The sequence below is a fragment of the Rhinopithecus bieti genome, unplaced genomic scaffold, assembly GCF_001698545.2.
Source record: "Rhinopithecus bieti isolate Rb0 unplaced genomic scaffold, ASM169854v2 scaffold_20892, whole genome shotgun sequence".
Classification (NCBI taxonomy): domain Eukaryota; kingdom Metazoa; phylum Chordata; class Mammalia; order Primates; family Cercopithecidae; genus Rhinopithecus; species Rhinopithecus bieti.
Window position 1 is genome coordinate 1,887,652 of NW_016810602.1, and position 19,744 is coordinate 1,907,395.

At 48.6% G+C, this 19,744-nt stretch overlaps 1 protein-coding gene across 2 annotated transcripts in view; it reads left to right on the forward strand.

Annotated features, from left to right (window-relative positions):
* Positions 1–19,744, forward strand: part of SPTB (spectrin beta, erythrocytic) — a 143,213-nt gene that overhangs the window by 73,460 nt on the left and 50,009 nt on the right. For both annotated transcript variants that reach the window (XM_017892442.1, XM_017892441.1), the window contains 12 exons: positions 7,321–7,472; positions 8,635–8,808; positions 9,758–9,849; positions 10,242–10,322; positions 10,673–10,788; positions 11,204–11,316; positions 12,139–12,326; positions 14,227–14,344; positions 15,562–15,720; positions 16,934–17,236; positions 17,957–18,107; positions 18,712–19,582. In XM_017892442.1, the coding sequence (XP_017747931.1) occupies positions 7,321–7,472; positions 8,635–8,808; positions 9,758–9,849; positions 10,242–10,322; positions 10,673–10,788; positions 11,204–11,316; positions 12,139–12,326; positions 14,227–14,344; positions 15,562–15,720; positions 16,934–17,236; positions 17,957–18,107; positions 18,712–19,582 (2,518 nt within the window). The remainder of the gene's footprint in view (positions 1–7,320; positions 7,473–8,634; positions 8,809–9,757; positions 9,850–10,241; positions 10,323–10,672; positions 10,789–11,203; positions 11,317–12,138; positions 12,327–14,226; positions 14,345–15,561; positions 15,721–16,933; positions 17,237–17,956; positions 18,108–18,711; positions 19,583–19,744) is intronic.

The following is a 19,744-nucleotide window of genomic DNA, read 5'->3' on the forward strand; positions in this document are numbered from 1 at the left end:
AAGATTTTTAAGTATTAAAAATCTTTATTGTTTCTAACCTATTTTAAATTTTTTTTTTTTTTTTTTTTTTTTTTTACCAGTGTATGAATAGATCTGTAGGATAAATTCCTAGAAGTGGAATTACTGGGTCCAAAAGCATGTACATTTGTAATTCTGAGGGGTCTTGCCAAATTGCCTTTCATAGAGGTTGAGCCAATTATACCCTCTTCAGCAACACATGAATGTTTTTTCACCATGTCCTTGCCAACACAAGTATTTTATCAGACTTCTTGATCTTTGCCCAGCTGATAGGTGAAACAGTGTGTTCGTGTACTTTCATTTTACTTCTTGGCCTTTATTGTGCAAAATTACAAACTGATAAAAAAGTAGAGACAAAAATATAATAGGATCATTACATTATCACCTAAATTTAACAATTGTTGATATTTTGTGATATTTGCTGATCTATTTTGGGGGTTGAAGCATTGTTAAAGTAAATTAAAGATCATCATGATATTCTCCCCTAATTACTCTAGTGTGTATCTCTGAAAAACATGAACATTTTCCACCTAACCATGATACCATTATTACACCTAATAAAATTAACAATAATTCCCTAAAAATATAACCTAATACATACTTGATATTCAGATTTTCCAAGTTGTCTGAAAAATGTCTTTGTGATTAGTTTATTCAAACTAAGGACCATTATTAGATTGTGTATTTGCATGTGTGTGTGCATGCACGTGGGCTTTTAATTTGGACCTCTATTATGATGACTTGTGTATTTTTTATACTTTTTTTTATACATTTAAGAGACGCTTATAATTTTTTCTGTTAACTCTTTGTTCACATTATTGGTCTTTTTCCTTGTTAATATGTGAGTGCTTTTTGTATATTAAGTACATTAGCCCTTTTGTATATTAAGTACATTAGCCCTTTAGAAATTTTTTTCCTCATTTGTTTGACTTTGCTTATGGTGTTTTATCCATTACAAACTTCTTTTTTTGAGGCGAGTCTCAATCTTTCACCCAGACTGGAGTGCAGTGGCATGATCATAGCTTACAACAGCCTCAAACTGAGCTCAAGTGATCCTCCTGCCTCAGCCTCCTGAATAGCTAGGATTACAGGTGCATGCCACCACACCCCTCTAATTTTTAAATTTTTTTGTAGAGATGCAATCTTGTTAGATTGCCCAGGCTGCTCTCAAACTCCTGGCCTCAAGTGATCCTCCTACCTTGACCTCTCAAAGCTCTGAGATTATAGGTGTGAGCCACAATGCCTGGTCCAACACAAACATTATTTTAATGTAATTGAACTTTCAAATTTTTATTTTATGGCTTTTGGATTTTGTGTCATATTTTGAAAGCCCTTCCCTACACTAACATTGTAGAAAGCATTTACCATGATTGATCTTTTCTTGTTGTTGTTATTGTTGTTTTGAGACAGGGTCTCATTCTATCACCCAGGCTGGAGCACAATGGCAGAATCTCGGCTCACTGCAATCTTCAGCTCCCGAGTTCCAGTAATTCTCATGCCTCAGTCTCTTGAGTAGCTGGGATTACAGGCGCGTGCCACCATGCCTGGCTAATTTTTGTATTTTTAGTAGAGACGGGGATACGTCATATTGGCCAGGCTGGTCTCAAACTCCTGACCCAAAGTGATCCACCTGCTTTAGCCTCCTGAAAGTGCTGGAATTACAGGCATGAGCCATCACGCTTAGCCTTATTTTGGTATTTTTATAGTTTTGTGTTTTACATTTCAATTTTTGACCCACATGAAAATTATCCTGGAGTATGAGGTATGAATGTAACGAACTTTTCCTGCCTGTCCATCCAGTTTTGCCAATACTCTTATTGAGTAATTCATCTTTCCCCTTCCTATTAGAAATGCCACCTCTATCAGCCATTAAATGCCAGTATGTACTGGGACTATTTCTGTCCCATTGATATATCCATCTTTTCATATGCTAGTACAACACAGTTTTACTATAAGTTTACACTATTCTTTGATAGACAAAACATCTGGAAAGGTTGGTAGCCCTTTAGTAGTCTTATTTTTTGGAATATTCATATTTTTGGTTGAATGTTTTTTCAGTGAAGTTTTTAATCATTTGTCTTTTTATCCCACAAATTCAAATTGTATAATTTAAATATATTTAAAACACTATTAAATATATATTAATTTAGGGTAAATTGATATCTTGATGATGTTGAGTTTTTATTCAAGACCTCAGCGTGCATTTCCATTTGTCCAGATTTTCTTGTGCATGCCTCAGGAGCCTTTTAAGGTTTTCTTTGTATGGATTTTGCATATTTCCTTTGAGATGTAATCTGAAACATTTTGTATCTTTATTAACATTGCGGGCCTTACAAATTCATATTTCAGGAAATGACCCTGCCACACCTTCAGTGCCTCCTTTGCCTCTAGGATTACATTTTTTTTTTTTTTTTTTTTTTTTAGGCAGAGTCTTGCTCTGTCACCCAGGCTGGAGTGCAGTGGCGTGATCTCCACTCACTGCAAGGTCCGTTTCCTGGGTTCACGCCATTCTCCTGCCTCAGCCTCCTGAGTAGCTGGGACTACAGGCGCCCGCCACCACGCCCAGCTAATTTTTTGTAGTTTTAGTAGAGACGGGGTTTCACCATGTTAGCCAGGATGGTCGCGATCTCCTGACCTCGTGATCCACCTGCCTCAGCCTCCCAAAGTGTTGGGATTACAGGCTTGAGCCACCGCGCCTGGCCAGCCTCTAGGATTAAATCTAAACTTCTTAGCCTCTCGTTTAAAGCTTTCCACATCCTGTTTAAAACCTGCTTTCCCCTGTAATCCCAGCACTTTGGGAGGCTGAGGTGAGCGGATGACAAGGTCAGGAGTTTGAGACCAGCCTGGCCAATATGGTGAAACCCCGTCTCCACTAAAAATATAAAAAATTAGCCAGGTGTGGTGGTGCACGCCTGTAGTCCCAGCTATTTGGGAGGCTGAGGCAGGAGAATCACTTGAACTCAGGAGACAGAGGTTGCAGTGAGCCGAGATCGCACTGAGACTCTGTCTCAAAATAAATAAATAAATAAACCAAAAACCTGCTTTTCTCTAACCTGTAGCTAGCTATTCCCTAGCCCTAGCCCCTGAATAAGCTTTGGCCTTTTTTTTTTTTTTTTTTTTTTTTTTTTTGAGACGAAGTTTCACTCTTGTTGCCCAGGCTGGAGTGCAATGGCAGGATCTTGACTCACTGCAACCTCTGCCTCCTGGGTTCAAACGATTCTCCTGCCTCAGCCTCCTGAGTAGCTGAGATTACAGGTGCTTGCCACCACGCCTGGCTAATTTTTTGTATTTTTAGTAGAGATGAGGTTTCATCATGTTGGCCAGGCTGGTCTCAAACTCCTGACCTCAGGTGATCCACCTGCCTCAGTCTCCCAAAATGCTGGGATTATAAGCATGAGCCACCGCGCCCGGCCTAGCTTTGGTTTTTTATACCTGTCTGTTTGGACTCATTCTGTCTCCCTGGCTCCCCTCCCCTTCTGACAATCCAAAGTGGCTTTCTTCACCAGGTCCCCCCTCGACCACTCCAATAGGAAATGACTTCTTTCTTCTTAGAACCCTTGAGCATTGACCATATGTGTCATGTATCTGATATGGAATTCAGTATTACCCTGTGATGGCTTTTGTGTTATTAAAGTGAACTGCCACTTATTTCCTGTGTGCTTGCAGAAGTTAATTGGTGGGTTTGAGTATTGTTTCCTCAACTGTATCTTAAGGCTTTGGGGAGAGTGAGCTGCCCAACGCCCCTGCAGCACCTAGGACAGGGCCCACTAGTAATAGCAACAGTAGTAGTGACGATAACAATGAAAATTCACATGACGGCAAGCTTTCTCTGTGCCAGCCCGTTCCATGTACGAACTCACTTATTACTGGATAAATATATTTGAGGGTTTTAGTGTCATGGGTGTATTTGACCTCAAACTAAACCTTTGAAGGGTTTTAGGTCACCCAGTCCCCATACTCAGACAATAATTCTGGGTCAGAGCTGATCAGGGAGGAAGATGAGTTTTCTAGGCAAAGGCCTAACACATAGCAGGGAATGAGGATGGCCACAGCCTGGGAAGGAAAGGGAAAGAAAGAGGAACAGAGAGGGCTGTGCACAGTGGCTCATGCCTGTAATCCCAGCGCTTTGAGAGGCCGAGACAGGAGGATCACGAGGTCAAGAGATCAAGTCCATCCTGGCCAACATGGTGAAAAATACAAAAAATAGCAAGGCGTGGTGGTGCATGCGTATAGTTCCAGCTACTCAGGAGGCTGAGGTAAGAGAATCGCTTAAACCCAGAAGGCGGAGGTTGCAGTGAGCCGAGATAGCACTGCTGCACTCCAACCTGGCAACAGAGCGAGACTCCGTCGAAAAGAAAAGAAAAGAAAAGAAAAGAAAAGAGGAACAGAAAGGAATGAGATGCCAGGTTTGATGGCAGCAGAGGCTGTGAACCAGTCCATGCTGGTGGACTCACCCCCTTTCCTGCACTGGCAGGGTAGGGCTCTGGAAATAAGGCCTGGCTCCTGGCAGGGCTGTGCTGAGGCCTCCTTCCCATGGTGGGTCCCAATAGGATGGTCTGGGTGCCCTGGGGACAGCAGGCCCAGTGCACAGCCACCTCTCTTCCTGTCCACACTACCGGGGTTCCCAGCCTAGCTGGCTCCAGGCCACCTGCCTCTCCTGCACTTGGAAGGCACGGGATGAGCGTCTGGGCTGTGCAGGAGTGAATGTGCTGAGCACGCCAATGCCAGGCGGCTGGAGCCAGCCAGCTCATGGAAATGCCTCCCACCCACGGGCCTTTTCTCCCCTTCTGATCATCATTAGCCTCTTGAAATATTTCCGTGTCTCAACATGGCAAAGCGTTTTGGGGCTCTGGGGATTCTGGGTGATTTCGCTCCAGCCTTCAAATAAACGGCAGCTAGGAGGCCACCTGCCTGTGCTCAAAACCTGTGGCTCCCATGTTTGAGGGTCCAGGGGGCATCATTCATGTGGTGAAAACTGGGGAGATCCAAGGGGGCTTTCTGATACTTCTGCACCAATAAATGCACCAGCCCAGTGGCCTAGAATTAATCCATGTTCCCAGCTAGAAGCACTCCCTTACCCTTTGCCAAGCACAGATAAATAGGTCTCAGCACCCATGTAATGAATTGTTTGCATTCTTAACAACAGGAAAAGGAGGAAGAAATACTTTCACTTTGGGGGACACCTACCTCTAAAGGGGCTAAAATTTTCACCCCTCTTAGTCAGAGGCTCCGCACCTGACCTGAAGGGCTAGCTACTTAAAGAATAGATCTGGTTTCTAGGGAAAGAACTGTGGGACTGTGGCTGGCTCTGTTGAATCTAAAAATGCCCCAGAATAAATGTAATTGCTTTCCGTCCAGTATGGCATCAAACCCCGTTTAGTTACATTTTGCTGAAGCAGCATTTAAAATCAGGAAAGTGGTTTAATTTTCTGCTGACAAAAGGGTAAGGGGAGTTTTCTCGCTCAAACTTTGCACAGAGGCCCAGAATAAATGAGTGCCGTTTAAATTCTACACGTATTTAGGATTCACACAGTCAGTAGTAGTACTTTTCCTCTTCTTGGAAGTCTTATTTGGATGGCTGCTGTAGAATTCTTCATGTATGACTCAAGCCCTCGTCATATTTATAATAGAGTCTGTCTGCCTCAAGGATAGGGACCGTCAGTCTTGTCCTTGAGTTCCCCACTGCCACCCAGGGCCTGGCACCTGACGGTTATATGGTAAACATTTGCTCTATGAGTACACAGAAGAATCAAGGGTCTGAGTTCCTAATACCAAAATAGCCATGAAACAGGAAGGCATCTGATGCAGCAAGCCTCAGGAACTGCCAGGATTCTACCCTTGAGGCAGAACTGGCTGAGCTCCTCTTTTTGTTATTGTTGAATCAGATATTTAATAATTTAAAAAGCCAGCCCTTTCACGGTTGAGGCTCAGTCGAGCACACAGCCTGCTTCTACCGCGTGGACACCGCTCCTGGCTAGGCCACTCCAGGTGTGTCCTGGCTGTGATCTCCCCCACCCAGCCATGTACCCTCCCCAGGGATCCTCCACAACCTCCAGGCCCAGCCTCACTGCCAAGTCACCTCCTGCCCTGAATCTTCAAACCTAAGTGCCCAGAAGCCAATGGCCACCAAACTGTTCATAAATCCAGAGAGGGCTCCCTCCTCTCTTCTCACCTTCAATTCTATCTTACTTGTTTTTCTTCTTTTCTGCTACTTTTCTTTTTTTTCTCCCTCTCTCCTCCCCTATCCTTTTCCCTTTATTTTGTGCCATCCCAGTCTTCTGTCCTCTCTCCAGCATCTTGTCCGAGCTTCCCCAGGTAATGCTCATGCCTAACTTGGACAGACCACCAGCATTATTTGTACAGAGGCATTAAGAAGTACCCCACCTGATCTGGTACAGCATGGGCCTGGGGCTTGGCTTGGGCTGATGCTGATTTAGGGTGGGGATGTCATGTCACCTTCCCAGGGGTGAGAAAGACAGCATAATGCCACGGACAGCCCTCAGCCCAAACCTTCACTATCCTTACCCCCACATGAATCACACATTCTACATATCCTGTTCCCTTGCTCATCATTTTCCTCCCCCTACCAGGAACTCTTTGAGGGCAGAAAATTAGTTTTACCTCTGTGTGTCCTCAGGCCTAGCACAGTGCCGCCACATAATAGGAACAGAATCAATGTTTATACAGACAGCCACAATACAGCTATGGAGTACTGATGGTGTGCCAGGTTCCAGACACTGGAGACAGACAGGTGACCAAGACAGATTTCCCTGGGCTCAGGGAGCATCCAGGAGAGAGGAGGAAATGTAAATGCAGGGAGCAGGGCATAGGAGGGGAGACCCAACCCAAGTGCCATTTACACCAGCTCTTAAAGGATGAATTAGTGTTAAGTGAAGGAGGTGGGGCGGAGTGGAGGGGCTCAGAGAGAGCATTCTAGGCAGAGGGAATGTTTGATGGGTGGATGGGTAATCCTGGCATTGAAATCTGAATTCAATGGCACAACAGTACAGAGTAGTCTGACTGATACAGGGAAACAGATGCTGAATTAGGAGTGTCCTGACACTGTGCATAGAATATAATGGCAGTGGGAGTGATCTCCTTATTGCCTCTGTTCTGGTGGCATGTGGGCTGGTATTGCTACATCTTGGTGACAAATGCTCCCAGGAAGGGAGTGGAATGAATACATCGACCTCCTCTGGCAAGCATGGGGGTACCCTGGGCTTAAGGTAAAACCCCTTGGCCCCATGTCACATGGACCCTGCCAACCTCAGGCACCTCACCAAGGTTCTTCTCTCCACCTAGATGAGCGGGAAGTTGTTCAGAAAAAGACCTTCACGAAATGGGTGAACTCGCACCTGGCTCGAGTGTCCTGCCGCATCACCGATCTCTACAAGGACCTGCGGGATGGGCGCATGCTCATCAAGCTGCTGGAGGTGCTCTCTGGAGAGATGCTGGTAAAGTCCCTTCTGTGGGCCTCGGGGCTGCTGCCATCGGCCCCTCTTCAGCAAAGCCATGGTTTGAGGGCATCTCAAGTTCTCATGGCCTTCCCAGTTTTCTCTCTGCTCCTTTGGGAGGCTCTAATACTTAGAATGGGAAGCATCCACGTGGCTGACTGGGTTCTCTGAATTCTCCCCAGAACTTCTTGCCTCCTCTGACCACTCCCACCCCTTCATGCTTCTCCCAGAAGCCATGCAGAGCTCCTGACTTTCACACTGGGCTCTGGGCATCTGTAGCTGGCCTGTGATGGCCTGGCCCTCAGTCTCCCCATTGGGCTAAGATGTGTCTCTCTTGGAACCAAGAGGAAAGTGTGGAAGCCATTTTGCTGTGTGTTTTACCACCCTTGCAAGTGGAAATTTATTAGAGGCTGTCTCAGTTGTAACCCGCCAGCAATACTGTTAACCCCAAAGGAGAAGTAGATGAAGGTTTATGTTTTGCTCAGCACAGAGTAAGCTTTGTGTCCTTGGGCCTATCAGGCAGGACCCTCTTTTCCTCCATTTCCCCCATGTGTAAAATGAGGGCAATGATACCTGTACCTGATGAAGTTATTCTGAGATCCTCAGAGTCTGAATGAAAAGGCTTGAATGAAATGTTGCCTTTTCAACTCCATGCTGAAGTTCTGTCTCTCACCCTGCATTGAAATTCCACTAGAGAGAGTTACCATGGGGAACCCATCAGATGAGGCAGTTATCATCAGGGGAGAGGAGAAGGTTGATTGGCAGGGATGAACCCATTATCAATCACCAAGCTAAAAGTCACTCTTAACACTGACTGGCAGTAAACAGTTCTTAGAGCTGTGCCTGGCACATAGTAAGTGATCAGTTAACCATATGTTATGTTATCTTATGCAAATGCCATTTTTCGCACACTCAGAGGGCTTTGTTCAGCCCTAGAAAGGCACTGATGCAGCCTGGTTGCCAATCTCTGGGTGCTTGTTGGAGGGAATCTCTGAGCTTTGCTGAAAGGAAAGCACTGAATAGTGTCAATGAATGACCATAGGACTTGGAGTTTGGCCAAGAGGGTGGAGGGTGGGTGCTTATGACAAGAGCTGGTCTAGGCTGCGGCCTCTGGGATGACTGCAGTTCCTCCATGCCCACGGGGGCCACTGCTGTCCCCCAGCCAAAGCCCACCAAGGGAAAGATGCGCATCCACTGCCTGGAGAACGTGGACAAGGCTCTCCAGTTCCTCAAGGAGCAGCGTGTGCACCTGGAGAACATGGGCTCCCACGATGTTGTAGACGGCAACCACCGCCTGGTCCTGGGCCTCATCTGGACCATCATCCTCCGCTTCCAGGTAGGTTCCTGGGGGGCAGAGGAAGTCGAGGGAGCCCTCAAGGCTGCACAGGGCCTGGGTATCTTCTAAAATGGTGAACAGAGTGGGGATGTTAGTGCACATTCTGGGAGTCTGTAAATCTTCCATGTGGGACAGTGCTTGTATCACCCCAAATCATTGAAGCTCAGGGGGAGCTGCTCACTCAGTAGTATAGTCTTTTCAGGGAGAAGATAGAAGTTAATTGGTAGCTGGGTTGATATCTGGCTGGAAGATTAGCTTTTTAGCCTCCTTCCCCTACGTATGTAACTTTTTGGTTTTTGAAATAATTAGATTCAGAAATTGCAAAAATTGTATAGTGGATCCGTGTGTATATTTTCCAGTTAGAAACTTTTCTCTTCTCACCCTGAAATTCAAAGTCCAGATAATTTGTAAGGAAATTTAGAAAGGGGAAGGGGAGGAAAACAGGGGGACAGAAAGAACCTTGCCCAAGAGGTGAGGGCAGGAGAAAGAAGACAGCATACAACTCGCAGACTAAAGACCTCAACCAAGTGGTCCTGGATGTCCGATCTCACTCTCCATGGATGTGTAAAATTGAACAACAATAGCAGCAGAGTTGGGGAGAATGGAAAGGCAAGAGGAGCTGCTAATGAAAGTACAGTACTCACCAGCATTCATGTTGTTCCACAGCCTCAAGGGGCATTGCATGTCCAGAAGAGGAATTGGGGCATCTCGTCACTGATTCTCCAAATTCTATTAGAGTTATCCAATTACAGCTGTCTTGTCCCTGTGCCATTTTGGCTGACTGAGGCAGGGAAACAGGCCGCTGGGGCCCAGGGCCTCAGGGTGTGGTGTTGCTGCGGGGCTGGCAGCTACAGCAGAGGGACAAGGGAGGGAGCCTCCCAGGGACAGCAGGAAGGCACAGATCCAGATGCGAATTCTCGTCAAATCTCTCTTGTTCTCCTACCCTCAGATTCAGGATATTGTTGTCCCAAGTCATGAAGGTCGTGAAACACGCTCAGCCAAGGATGCGCTGCTGTTGTGGTGTCAGATGAAGACGGCAGGGTATGCCTTGGGAACCAGCTGTCAGCACGTCCCCCACCAGCCCCTTGCTCCCCACAAGCACTGCCATCCCCAGAGGGACACTAGACCTCATCACCCAGAACTACAGCTGCCTGCCTGTAATTGATGCAAAGTCTGTCCTGACCTCATTCTTTGAGGCCTGGAATACAGGATTCTTTTCCAAAGTTACCTGCAGGCAGACTGGGGGGTCTGTGTGGTGTTCACATCTGATGGGGGAGCCTCTGTGTGTGGCTTAGCTGCTGCCCCCTCTTGGTGACCTGGCTCAAGAAAGGACAGTTCCATTTCTTTCCTGGTATATTGGCCCTCAGTTTGTACACTTGTTTGGGACTACAGAAAATCTAATTCTTAGCTCTTACTGTTTCTCTTGGATGCAGCTACCCTCATGTCAATGTCACCAACTTTACCTCCAGCTGGAAGGATGGCTTGGCCTTTAATGCCCTGATACACAAGCACCGGTAAGAGGGAAGGGACAGCCATGGGGACTGACTGAGACAGCCTCCCTGGGAATATCTGGACACATTGCATTTAACATGGAGTCACAGAAATGTGACCTCCGCTGTTCCTTCTCCTCTCCCCTTCAGCACCCCATAGCACCCCCACTTTCCTTAAATCCCAGCATGTCTGCCACCCACTTCCCTCATGTGCCGAGGCTCACACCTGCCCCCTCTTCTGCTCCCGTCTCCTCCTTTCACTCCTCTTCCCGACAAACCCCCTGCCTCTGCACAGTGTCTGCTTCATGCTAGGGCTGCCCTGCTAGTGGGGATGCTGTGGCCACTCCCTTTTCACAGTCCAGCTTTGTCCCCAGGCCCGACCTGATCGACTTCGATAAGCTGAAGGACTCCAATGCCCGGCACAACCTGGAGCACGCATTTGATGTGGCTGAGCGCCAGCTGGGCATCATCCCGCTCCTCGACCCCGAAGGTGAGCCACACCCACCCCTGCCAGCCTTTGCTGCAGCAATGAGGGATGCACTCGCTGTGCTAGAGGAGCTCAGCCGCAGGACTTCTGTAGGCCGGCCCAGGTGCTGGGCAAGCTGTGGGCACAGTGAGGGGCAGTGGCCGGGCCAGGCTCTGCTCTGGGCCTGCTTCTCTGCTCCATGCTGGTTCCCATGCCTGCCTGGTCTGTTTGGAGATGGACTTTGGATCTTTCTTCTTTTCTTCTTTTGTAATTTGTGGTTCTAAAATGGATTTCATCACATTCTTCCATTCTTGCTCTGTTGGTTGTCACTTTGTGCCTGTAGCTGAACTTCATGCTGGAGGAATGGGGGATAAATCCTCTGAGCCTGACTTTCCTGGCTTCCAGTTTGGTCCTGAGAGTACACCCTTTTCCCTAACAGATGTCTTTACGGAAAACCCTGATGAGAAATCCATCATCACCTATGTGGTGGCGTTTTACCACTACTTCTCCAAGATGAAGGTGCTGGCAGTGGAGGGCAAGCGTGTCGGCAAGGTACAAGCTGTTTTGGAACCAAAGTGTCACGCTTCCCCTGTTTGCCAGATCCAGACAGAGTGACCCCCTTTCCAATCTAAGAAAGGGTGAAGAGTGCAGCTCCCCTACCCCCTAACTTCCTCTAAAGCTGCCCTTGGCAGCATTGGCTCCTGAGCTGAATTCCAAAGCAGGTTGATGGTCTGTCCTGAAAGGTACCACAGGCGGCTGCTCTGTGCCTGGCGTCCACCTGGTCCACCTGAAACGCATGTCTCATGAACATCCCCACAGGAACCCTCCAGGCTTTTATGTGGTTTGTTTATTGTGATTGCCAACCTCTTAGGCACCCACAGTATACCAGAAACACACCCATCAGGAGAGACCCTCATGCTAGATTCCTTTCCTCTGCTAGATAGATTCTTAGCTCCTGAAGGATAGGTACCATTTCTCATTCATCTCTGTGCCTCGTGTTTAGTAAAGACAATGGCTGGCAGCCCTTGACTCCTCATGAACATTTAAAAATAAACAAAACTCTGGCCCCTAAGTGGCTGGCATCCTGGCACAGCAAGCTTACCAATCTTCTCTAGCACTGGGGAGGGGAGCTGCTCCCAATCCCTAACAGGCCAGCTCGCTGCCGATTGGCAAGATGAGGGCTTCACCCACTTCCCGTCCACTCCTGCCGCTCTACCAACAGTCTTGGGCCCAGGGAACAAACCCAGCCTAGAGCACTCCGGGGCTTAGGAGGTGGGAGCCCCATTTCAGGGCACCTTGATTGTGGTCCTCATTGGTATCCTCAATGGTGGCTTTGCCCTTCTGATGAGAATAAGTAAGAAGGTGATTCCTTAGGTTATTGACCATGCCATTGAGACTGAGAAGATGATTGAAAAGTACAGCGGGCTAGCCTCGGACCTGCTCACCTGGATCGAGCAGACCATCACTGTTCTGAACAGCCGCAAGTTTGCCAACTCACTGACGGGCGTCCAGCAGCAGCTGCAGGCCTTCAGCACCTACCGCACTGTGGAGAAGCCGCCCAAGTAAGGGCCTTGGAACATGGGAGGGTGGTCCTCAGTGGCTGGGAACCTGACCACCAAAAGGTAGAGCCAGGTTCTGGGCCTTATGAAGTGCATCTACCAGGCACACGCTCAAGATTAGAGAGCTGCACATGTGTCACCTGCCTCGTGCCCCTCTTCACCACTCTCCTCCCAAGCCACCAGCTTAGAGGAAACCAGCATTGATGAGAAACCTCGACTCAGAACGAAAGACAGTGGTTCCTCCCAGATCCCTGAGGAGGAGCGGGAAGGAAATCATAGGCTTCTGAGTCTCTTTGAATAATCCAGGCTGAAAAGCTCCTCTCTGGTCTGCCACTGAACTGTGGGCCCGTTTTCTGATGAGGTGACCTCTGTGCTCTCAGCCCCTGAGCTCTCTGCACAGGGGCTTATGAATCATCAAGTTCATTCTTCTTTTCCTCTCCCATCTGTCACTGCTCAGCAACAGAGCACTTAGCCTGCTTCTCAGGACCTCTGCCCTACCCTAGTGCGTGCAGAGCCTGTGTGCATATGCTTACACACAGGTGCTTCAAACAACCGTGCACACACATGCATACCTGCGTACACACAACCATCCATACACACAACTGTGCACCCATGAACATGTATGCACACACAACCATACACACACAACCGTGCACTCATACACATACACATAACTATACATGCATTTGTGCGTGCACACACAACTATGCACCCATGCATGTACATATGCACACACAACCACATGTGCAAACGCACATACATATATACAACCACGCATGTGCACATGCACACACACACAAACATGCACACATACACACAGGGCGTTCCGGCTTATCTGCCATTAGCTTGTCCAGCTCATCTGAAACAGGCTTCTAGCTCACTGGTGGTACCTTCTGCTCTGCTATTCCCCCCACCCCCGACACTCTCCATTCATGACTCTGAAATGGGGAAAGGTGAAATGCTGACTCTAGGATATACTATTAACAAGTATCTGGTTTCTGGTCTGACACCAACCCATTTCTGAAGCCCTAAATCCAATACAGTTAGCATCCCCTATGAGTCTACCAGTCACTGCACACAGGGGTGTTATCTCTTGGCTGTGTAGACAGTGCTTCATGGCCATAGTTCTCTTAAGTGCCTGTGAGCACTGAGATCCATTAGACTGGGCTCAGGGTGGGGACATTGCATATAGCTGATCCTTGACTGCCAGGTCAAGGATGCAGAAATGGGGGGACACTTGGGTCCATGCAGAAATGTGGAAGTACCTGATACCTGCAGCCTGTACCCCACATGCTAGACAGCAATCCTGCTACCAATTCTTGTCTTCTACACCTATAATCCTCTCAGAGCCCAGCCTTTCCTGCCTTCTGGGAAGCATCTGGCCTGTAGGACTTGCCAGGAGATCTGGCTCATTAGGACCTGGGTGAAAGCTGTTTTTGGTGTAGTATGCTCTCCCACGGAAAATGCTGCTTCTGGGGTTTGATTGACTCACTCAATAAGAAACTGACCAGAGAGCTAATAAGAAGCCCTCATCACTTGCAGAACAGAGAAGGGTTTTTGTTTTTTTTTTCAATTGATCAGTAAAACTTGATATTTACAGGAATTACCAGAATACCTCAGCTTCCCATGTAGAAGCAAATGATAAATGCTACGGTGGCCATTGTGTTTTTTTTTTGGTTTATATTGTAAAGGCCCAAACCCCTATTAGATCTTAGTTGGTGAGAAGGATAGATGTTTTAACAGGTAAGCAGACCTATAGATTCTCTTTAGTTTTCTGTGTTTTAAGGGAAATATGCTTTGCTATCTAAGTTTCAAGATGCCACAGTTCCATATTGACTTCAGCAAAAAAAATTTGGCCATGAGATATGAGATGCCAGTCTTCCTATCTCTGTTTTCTTGACAGGTTTCAAGAGAAGGGGAATCTGGAAGTTCTACTTTTTACCATCCAGTCCCGGATGAGAGCCAACAATCAGAAAGTGTACACACCCCACGATGGGAAACTAGTGTCTGACATCAACAGGGTACCACAGCATTTTCCATTATGCATTGATGGTGGATTGATTGAATTCCTGATAAGGACACAGTGAATGGTCGTTGGACCAGATTAAACCACGCCACTTTATTTGTGTTATTAATCCACATGTTGACTATTTGGGGGAGTTATCTGAACCTGGTTCTGAGGGGTCAGACTCTACTCCCCCACCCTCCTTTAATCCCCCTGTTCAGATGCCCTGAGTCCCTGAGTCCTTTTTTTTTGGAGACAGGGTCTCACTCTTCCACCCAGGTGGCAGTGCAGTGGCACAATCACAGCTCACTGCAGCCTCACCCTCCCGGGCTCAAGTGAAGCTCCCACCTCAGCCTCAGTAGGTGGGACTACAGGCGTGCACCACCACACCTGGCTAAATTTTGTACTTTCTATAGAGACAGAATCTGGCGATGTTGCCTAGGCTGGTTTTGAACTGAGCTCAAACAATCCTCCTATCTTGGCCTCCCAAAGTGCTGAGATTACACATGTGAGCTGCCACACCCAGCCTCCTAGTCCATTTTCTTTTGGAGTCAGTTTTACAGCCTATCCTTGATAGAACAAACTCAAGAACCTTGAGTTTGTCTTTGAAGATGGAATATTAACTACTTATAACCAAAGGAAAATGCCTACGACATTTCAGAGGCTTGGAGGCTTACCACCACCTGGCAGTTCATATTGAACGGAGGTAGCCATTAGTCAATAAGAACTTACTGAGCATAGCCGGGCATGGTGGCTTAAGCCTGTAATCCCAGCACAAATTAGCCAGGCGTGGTGGCGGGCACCTGTAGTCCCAGCTACTCAGGAGGCTGAGGCAGGAGAATGGTGTGAACCCAGGAGGCAGAGCTTGTGGAGAGTCGAGACTGTGCCACTGCACTCCAGCCTGGGCAACAGAGCGAGACTCCATCTCAAAAAAAAAAAGAACTTACTGAGCATTCAGAGAAGTGAGAAACATTATTTTGGGCCAAGAGTCTGAGGAAGGTTTAGGGGAAGAGGGAAGTGAGACTCATGAGCAGTGCCCTCTGAATCTTTCATGGGTCCAGACATGAAAGCCAAAAGGCTTTTAGTGATCTTTAATCTGTTACCATGTCACCCAAGAGCGTCAGGTTGTACCTCGATTCCAGAAATCACTCAGTGTTGGGTGAAAGAGGTGGAGCCCCCAAACTGAGGCGTTTCTCCTATACCCCAAGAATTCTCATTCCACCCTTTGTGCAGGCCTGGGAAAGCCTGGAGGAAGCTGAGTATCAGCGGGAGCTGGCCCTGAGAAATGAGCTCATTCGGCAGGAGAAGCTAGAGCAACTGGCCCGGCGCTTTGACCGGAAGGCTGCAATGAGAGAGACTTGGCTCAATGAAAACCAGCGCCTCGTGGCCCAGGTAATGAGGGACATGCTTTGGGTGACAGGAGAGGGGATATTCTTCAGAGCCCCCAGCTCTTGGCTGGGCTGGAGTCCAAGCTGGCTTCTCACAGCCTCTCCTTGTGGCTTGCATCCCAGCTCCCCCATGATCCGGTGGATCAAGATTTGCATCTGGGGAGGAACTCTCCAGGATTTATTAAATCTCATTTTTAGGAAAGAGCCTTGGAGTCTAGAACTGGCTGCTGAAGTTGTCTTTTGTGGGCTTGTAGCGTCAACTACAGCTGGGGTTTGAGTTGATGTTAAATCGTGGTTCTCGGGGGATATGGTAAAATCACAGACTGCACCTTGTCTGTGTCAGGCATGCCTTTTGGACTCTGGCCTCTGGTGCTGTGACATAATTCTAGCTAAGAATGGACCCCAGGGCTGATTCTTCATCAGAGCATCTGTTCTCTCTCACTTAAAACTTGGAATCAAATTAGATTCTTTCCAAAAAGGGGCAACGAGTATTCTAAGAGCACTGGAGAGAGTATGCACACCCCAGAGAGCGTGTGAATAAACCATCTGTTTGCTGGTGCATGGTTTCTGAGTGAGAAGCAGCCCCTTCCTGCCCCAAATCCAACAGGTCCACTCAAGGCAGGGTGGGGAGTGCCAGCAGGCCACCAAGGGGCTCCATTAGTAACACACAGGCTGCATCTCCCACATGGGTAGCACAGGGAGTGAAATCACGAACTTCTCGCCGGGCGCGGTGGCTCATGCCTGTAATCCCAGCACATTGGGAGGCGGAGGCGGGCAGATCACCTGAGGTCAGGAGTTCGAGACCAGCCTGACCAACATGGAGAAACCCTGTCTCTACTAAAAATACAAAATTGGCCGGGCGTGGTGGTACATGCCTGTAATCCCAGCTACTAAGGAGGCTGGGGCGGGAGAATCGCTTGAACCTGGGAGGTGGAGGTTGCGGTGAGCTGTGATCGTGCCATTGCACTCCATCCTGGGCAAACAAGAGTGAAACTCCATCTAAAAAAAAAAAAAACATGAACTTCTCTTAGAGGCTCTTGTAAGACATGACTTTTTGGAATTTGGGTCTGATAAGACAGCTGCGAAAGGAAGGCGGAGTTCTTGGGAATGTGCTTTCCCATCTAACACTGGTTCTGAAGGGACCCGCCCTTTCCCTGCATTTGGGGATGAGCCCCGGGGTGTCTGACTGAGCTGCCTGTTTTTCTCCCATGGGGCAGGATAACTTCGGGTATGACCTGGCAGCTGTGGAGGCTGCCAAGAAGAAGCACGAGGCCATCGAGACTGACACGGCTGCCTATGAGGAGCGGGTGAGAGCCCTGGAGGACCTGGCTCAGGAGCTGGAGAAGGAGAACTACCATGACCAGAAGCGCATCACGGCCCGCAAGGACAATATCCTGCGCCTGTGGAGCTACCTGCAGGAGCTGCTGCAGTCCCGGCGCCAGAGGCTTGAGACCACCCTGGCACTGCAGAAGCTCTTCCAGGACATGCTGCACAGCATTGACTGGATGGACGAGATCAAGGTGGGCCCTGGGGGCCACCTCCTGCCATGCCCTGCAGCACTCACATTGGGTCTCAGGGGCCCTGCAGTTAGCATAGGCTTCCTTAGACACGTCCCAGCCAGTCATATATCTGAGTCAAAATAGAGAAACTGAGGCAGCAGAGTGTCTAGCTGCACTTGTCTCTGTGCCTCTTGGTCCACTCTGCTCCAGCAGGTGATACCAGCCCAGGTCCATGGTACCCTGGTGATCGAGAAATCTTGGGTTTGTGGCAGCACCGGTGCCAACCTGCAGGGCCTTGAAGAGACATACATTAATCAGGAACCTGGAGAATCAGGCTCTTAGTCATTACAATTTGACTCTGGTTAGAATCCAGACCTCCCAGCGTAAGGGCAACCTCTCCTCTCTCTCTGCCATAGTGAGTCTCAGCTGAGAACACACATCAGACTGCCCCTGGAGCTTTGTGAAAATACACATGGCCAGGACCCAACCCTGAGACCGATGCAGTAGATGAGTGTGGGCCTTGAGCATCTGTAAGATGTTCCATGGATGATGCTGATGGGCATCCCCAGTAGGCACTCCCCCTCTGGAGCTTCTTCCATCATCAGCAGCAGCCCTTTTCTGGCTGCATTAGGCTCACCCTTGCTCAGACACTAGGGACATGCCCTTTGCAGGGGGTCTCTTCTCCTAATGTGTAGGTCTCTTTGTTTCTCCTCATTTCCCTTCTGCTGTTCTCTTTGCCAGGTTCACCTCTTGTCTGCCGAGTTTGGGAAGCACTTGTTGGAGGTTGAAGACCTGCTACAGAAGCACAAGTTGATGGAAGCTGACATTGCCATCCAAGGGGACAAAGTGAAGGCCATCACTGCAGCCACCCTGAAGTTCACTGAGGGGAAAGGTGAGACCAAGTCTGTCTCCCCTGTTAAGGCTTCCGATGCCAGAGCCTCATCCTCTGGCCTAACACCCCAACTTGGATAAATCTCCTGGAACCAACTTTAAAGTTCTGTTTCTTTCGTCAAGTAATGGTCCGAGAAAGAAGCTTGAGGGACAGTCAGACTCTCTAGAGAGCCGACAACTGCTTCAATAACCTATAATCACCAAGGAGCCATCATCTGTCCTTCATTCTCCTTGCTAGTTCAAGTCATGGCTGAGACTATTTAGGTTTCCAGATTCTTGTTTTAAATAAGAGACCTCATTGCCTCTTTCAAGAATGACCTTGAAAATTTTTTAAAATTAATTTAAAAAATAATTTTATGTTGTACATTTCTATTAAGAACTAACCCCACTTTTTATCTTCCTTAACCCTGAAGTTCAGTGGGAAATAATTATAAAGAATCTGTCCACCCTCTGAGCAACTGGGATCCCCCTGCACCCAACCCCAAAGCCCCAGTGACATGGCAGCTTCAGGTTTGTGTAGTTCCAACCTGGGGCAGCTTATCTGAAGCGTGCCCATAAATGAAGCCCATCCCCCACTTTGTCCTTCTTCCCCCTATTTCTTCCAGGGTACCAGCCTTGTGACCCCCAGGTCATCCAGGACCGCGTCAGCCACCTGGAGCAGTGCTTTGAGGAGCTGAGCAACATGGCAGCTGGGCGGAAGGCCCAACTGGAGCAGTCTAAACGACTCTGGAAGTTCTTCTGGGAGATGGATGAGGCCGAGAGCTGGATCAAGGAGAAGGAGCAGATCTATTCTTCCCTGGACTGTGGCAAAGACCTGACTAGTGTGCTCATCCTACAGCGCAAGCACAAGGCTTTTGAGGACGAGCTGCGTGGGCTGGATGCCCACTTGGAGCAGATCTTCCAGGAGGCTCATGGCATGGTTGCGCGCAAGCAGTTTGGGCACCCGCAGATCGAAGCCCGCATCAAGGAGGTATCGGCTCAGTGGAACCAGCTGAAGGAGCTGGCTGCCTTCCGCAAGAAGAACCTCCAGGATGCTGAGAACTTTTTCCAGTTCCAGGGCGATGCGGATGACCTGAAGGCTTGGCTGCAAGATGCCCACCGGCTGCTCTCTGGTGAAGATGTAGGGCAGGATGAAGGGGCCACGCGGGCCCTGGGGAAAAAGCACAAGGACTTCCTGGAGGAGCTGGAGGAGAGCCGCGGGGTGATGGAGCACCTGCAGCAGCAGGCCCAGGGATTCCCCGAAGAGTTTCGGGATTCCCCAGACGTGACCCATCGGCTGCAGGCCCTGCGGGAGCTCTACCAACAGGTGGTGGCCCAGGCAGACCTGCGTCAACAGAGGCTGCAGGAAGCCCTGGACCTGTACACAGTGTTTGGGGAGACAGATGCCTGTGAGCTGTGGATGGGCGAGAAGGAGAAGTGGCTGGCCGAGATGGAAATGCCAGACACCCTGGAGGACCTGGAGGTGGTGCAGCACAGGTCAGAGTTAACTCATCTTTTCCTCACCTCCCTGTACCCAGGTCTGGGCACCATCTCCCACCTAGTTTGGTAATAGACTCTGGATCAGCAAAGGTCTCTTTGAGAGGCCCTGGGATGCCCTCTGTTGCAAAGTCCTGGCATTGGGAGTCACAAGTTCTATTC